The following is a 3,535-nucleotide window of genomic DNA, read 5'->3' as shown; positions in this document are numbered from 1 at the left end:
CTGAAACTACATTTAAGATTCCTATGCAGTATTGGGCTGTATTATTATGCCCCTGATCGTATAAATGTCCCATATGCATTTTCATCGATTTCGAGTTATTGATGCAGATTGGTTCAAAATTGTGTGCTCTTTCAAAAGAGCCTATAACATCCAGTACTTTGTTCTAGAAATCAGGAGGAAATCCAGTTTTCTCGGCTTGCTGTTTTTGCATATGGAACATTTATGCGAACATGGGCAGTAGGGGAAAGTGGGGCAAGACGACCATATGGGGCAAGAGGAACAATTGCTCGTGTGGCCGTAATTTATACAATTTTAATATTTCGAGTATGAGGAATTGTTGCTTGCAATGCAATAAGTTAATTTTTCTATAATTTAGCCACCATAATGAGGTAAACGCCCCAGGACAGTGAATTGAAAGTTGTTTTCTTAAAACCCTTGTTTTGTTATAAGATTTGAATGGCACAAAATAAGGTTTAGCTGCACATTAAAAGAATTTTCAATATTTTTTCTTTCAACACATCAAAGTTAAAACAATTAAAAATAATTTGCTTTCATTTTTTTTGAAAATTGTTTTTGGGCAAAATTTTGCGAGACATTTCAAATAAAAAAATAGTGCGGGGCAAGTGGAACAAAGTTTTGCGGGGCAAGTGCACCACCTTCCAGTTGCGAGAGAACCTAACCTCAGTTGTCAAACTTCTCAGTTTGCTGTCAAACTTCGCAAGTGTGAGACGCTGTGAAAGATGGTCCGGAATTACAAGCGGATTTCGGTCCGTAAGTCTTGGAGTCAAGAAGCCTTGACCGCGGCAATCGAAGCCGTACAGGCCGGATCCACCGTAAACCGAGCGGCGCTCTCCCACGGTGTGCCGAGGCCAACGCTCCGAAAGTATTTGTTGTTGGTGGGGCCTCCGGACGAAAATCGTAACCTGGGTCGGTTCAAGCCAGTTTTCACTGCCCAGCAAGAGCGAGAGCTGGTCGATTACATTCTGGCCATGGAAGTTACTCTCTACGGGGTCACGTCATTGGAAATGCGCAGTTTGGCCTACCAGCTGGCCACCATCAACAGAATCGACCACCCCTTCGACAACGGCACGGAGCTGGCTGGCAAGGATTGGCTGTACGGATTCCGCATGCGCCACCCGGAACTTTCGCTGCGAGCACCGGAAGCAACCTCTGCAGCCCGAGCCCAAGGGTTCAATAAGGTGGCCGTGGACCAATTTTACGACATTGTAGAAGCTGCACTCTCTACTGGGAAGTTCCGGAAGCCCAGTCAGTTTAAAAACGTGGACGAAACGTGCGTGGTTACTGTAAGTGTACATTATATTATTTTATATCACTGAAAAGTTTGAAAGTAACATTTTTCTTGTTATTTATATAGGTTCAAAGCAAGCGGTCGAAGATCTTGGCGTTGAAGGGACGGCGACAGGTTGGGGCCATAACTTCAGCAGAGCGTGGTGTCTTGTCCACGGCTTGCATCTCGTCGTCGGCGTGCGGCCAATACCTGCCCCCGATGTTAATTTTTCCTAGATGCCGTATTACGGAGCATCTGAAGCGCGGAGCTCCACCAGGCACCGTATTTGCGGGGAATCCAACGGGATGGATGACAGTCGACATATTTATTAAATGGTTTGACCATTTTTTGGCGCATACGAAGCCGTCGGCGGAAGATCCGGTTATACTATTCCTGGATGGCCACGCTTCGCACACGAAAAACTTGGCCTTCATTGAAAAGGCCAGGGCCAATCACGTGACCGTGATCAGTTTCCCTCCGCATTCTAGCCACAAACTGCAGCCATTGGACGTCAGCTTCATGGGGCCGCTGAAGTCCAACTTCTCCCAAGTCATCGAGAGATATCTCAAGGCCAATCCGGGGAAGGCCGTCACGATAAACGACGTCAGCGAACTGCTTGGGGACGCGTATCTGAGATCGGCGACGCCGAAGAACGCAATCGTCGGTTTTGATAAAACCGGATTGTGGCCATTCAACCGCCACAACTTTAAACTGGAAGACTTCGCAGCGGCCAAGGCGACAGACGTGTTGGATAACTTCGAAACAGATCAAGAGAAACCCTTGTGTCCACCTCCCGCTCCTGTTGAGCCGACTCCCGGACAGCATCCAGTCCCTGCTGAGCCAAGCTCCAAGCAGTCCCTGCTGAGCCCTGTAGATCCGATTTCCGGACAGCCTCCTGTTCCTGATGAACCGAGTGTCGGACAGCGCCCAGACCTTGCTGAGTCAACCTCCAAGCAGACCCTGCTGAGCCCTGTTGAGCCGATTTCTGGACAACCTCCTGTTCCTGTTGAACCGACCTCCGGGCAGTCCCTGCTGAGCCCTGGTGAGCTGACTCCAGGACGGCAAGGGTTCACAGTTTCTCCGGAAGCTATCAAGCCGCTTCCAAAAGTGGCTGGGCGGAAAATTGCTAGCGGACGGCGTCGTCAAAAGGCTACAGAACTTACCTCCGACACCTACCGGAACGCGTTGAAGGCATCTGAGGCCAACAAAGAAGTCTCAGAGATCAGGAAGTCGAAGAAACGATTGGCCAAAGTGACGTCCGAAACCTCCACGAAGAAGAAGAAGCGGGATGGCAAGGCGGGAAAAGAGAACGTAAACGACTCGTTGTGTGCGATCTGCGGAGCGGTTTTCAGCAACTTTAACGATGATTCTGAATGGGAGAAGTGCCACACCTGTGCGGAATGGTTCCACTGCTGCGTGGACAATTCGTGCCCGACTTGCAACGTTTAAATTTAAGAGCAGTTTTTTGTTTCTTTCGATTTGAAACAATTTTGATTTCATAAATTTCCCACATTTGATGATTAAATAAAAATTGAATTCCCAGAAGTACTACTTGTATTCTTATTATAATTTTCTAACCATCGTGATTTTTTTTTTAAATGCCTTGGAATTATCAGTTAAATATTTTTCACTCATCAACAAATTTAAAAATACCGTCACCTGGGGCGAATCGGGACTACGGTCTGAATAGGGACAGCAGGTTTTAGAGCACTCAAAAGCTTGAAATTTGGAAATCGACGCACGATTTTGATTAATCTGTGTCTGTTCTATCCAAAACCAATCAAAAATATCAAAATATTGTGCAGTAACAAGGCTAAAGGGACCATCCACAAACCACGTGGACACATTTTTGGAAATCTCAACCCCCCCCCCCCTCGTGGACAATTGTCCATACAAAAAAAATCTTTTTTGTATGGAACGTGAACAATCGCCATACCCCCTTAAAGTGTCCACGTGGTTTATGGATGGTCCCAAAACAGCTGTCCTTATTCGCCCCACGTGTCCCAACTCGCCCCAGATGACGATAGTGTAAAACATATTGTAATCTCACTTTTCTAAGTTTTTAAAATTGATTTTTAAGCAAATAAACAAGTTATTCATGAATTGTTCCTCTTGCCCCATTAGGTTGTTCTTCTTGCCCCATCATGTATCAAAACGTGCTGAAAACACATTTTTTTCAAAGCAATTATTTATGGTAAAAAATGAACTTTTTCATAATTTCAAGTAATAAAGAGGTAGTCAAGATTT

The 3,535-nt window shown here is 45.8% G+C and overlaps 1 protein-coding gene across 1 annotated transcript; it reads left to right on the top strand.

Moving 5' to 3' along the window:
• Positions 1-252: 252 nt before the first annotated feature.
• LOC119768028 lies at positions 253-2,744 on the top strand. The gene is made up of 2 exons (XM_038258315.1): positions 253-1,304; positions 1,376-2,744. Exons 1-2 carry the CDS (start codon positions 741-743, stop codon positions 2,735-2,737), a joined length of 1,926 nt encoding a protein of 641 aa, XP_038114243.1. The 5' UTR covers positions 253-740; the 3' UTR covers positions 2,738-2,744.
• The last annotated feature ends 791 nt before the right edge of the window (positions 2,745-3,535 follow it).

The sequence above is a fragment of the Culex quinquefasciatus genome, chromosome 2, assembly GCF_015732765.1.
Source record: "Culex quinquefasciatus strain JHB chromosome 2, VPISU_Cqui_1.0_pri_paternal, whole genome shotgun sequence".
NCBI lineage: Eukaryota > Metazoa > Arthropoda > Insecta > Diptera > Culicidae > Culex > Culex quinquefasciatus.
The sequence above is the reverse complement of the archived record's forward strand: the minus strand, read 5'-3'. Positions and strand labels throughout refer to the sequence as shown.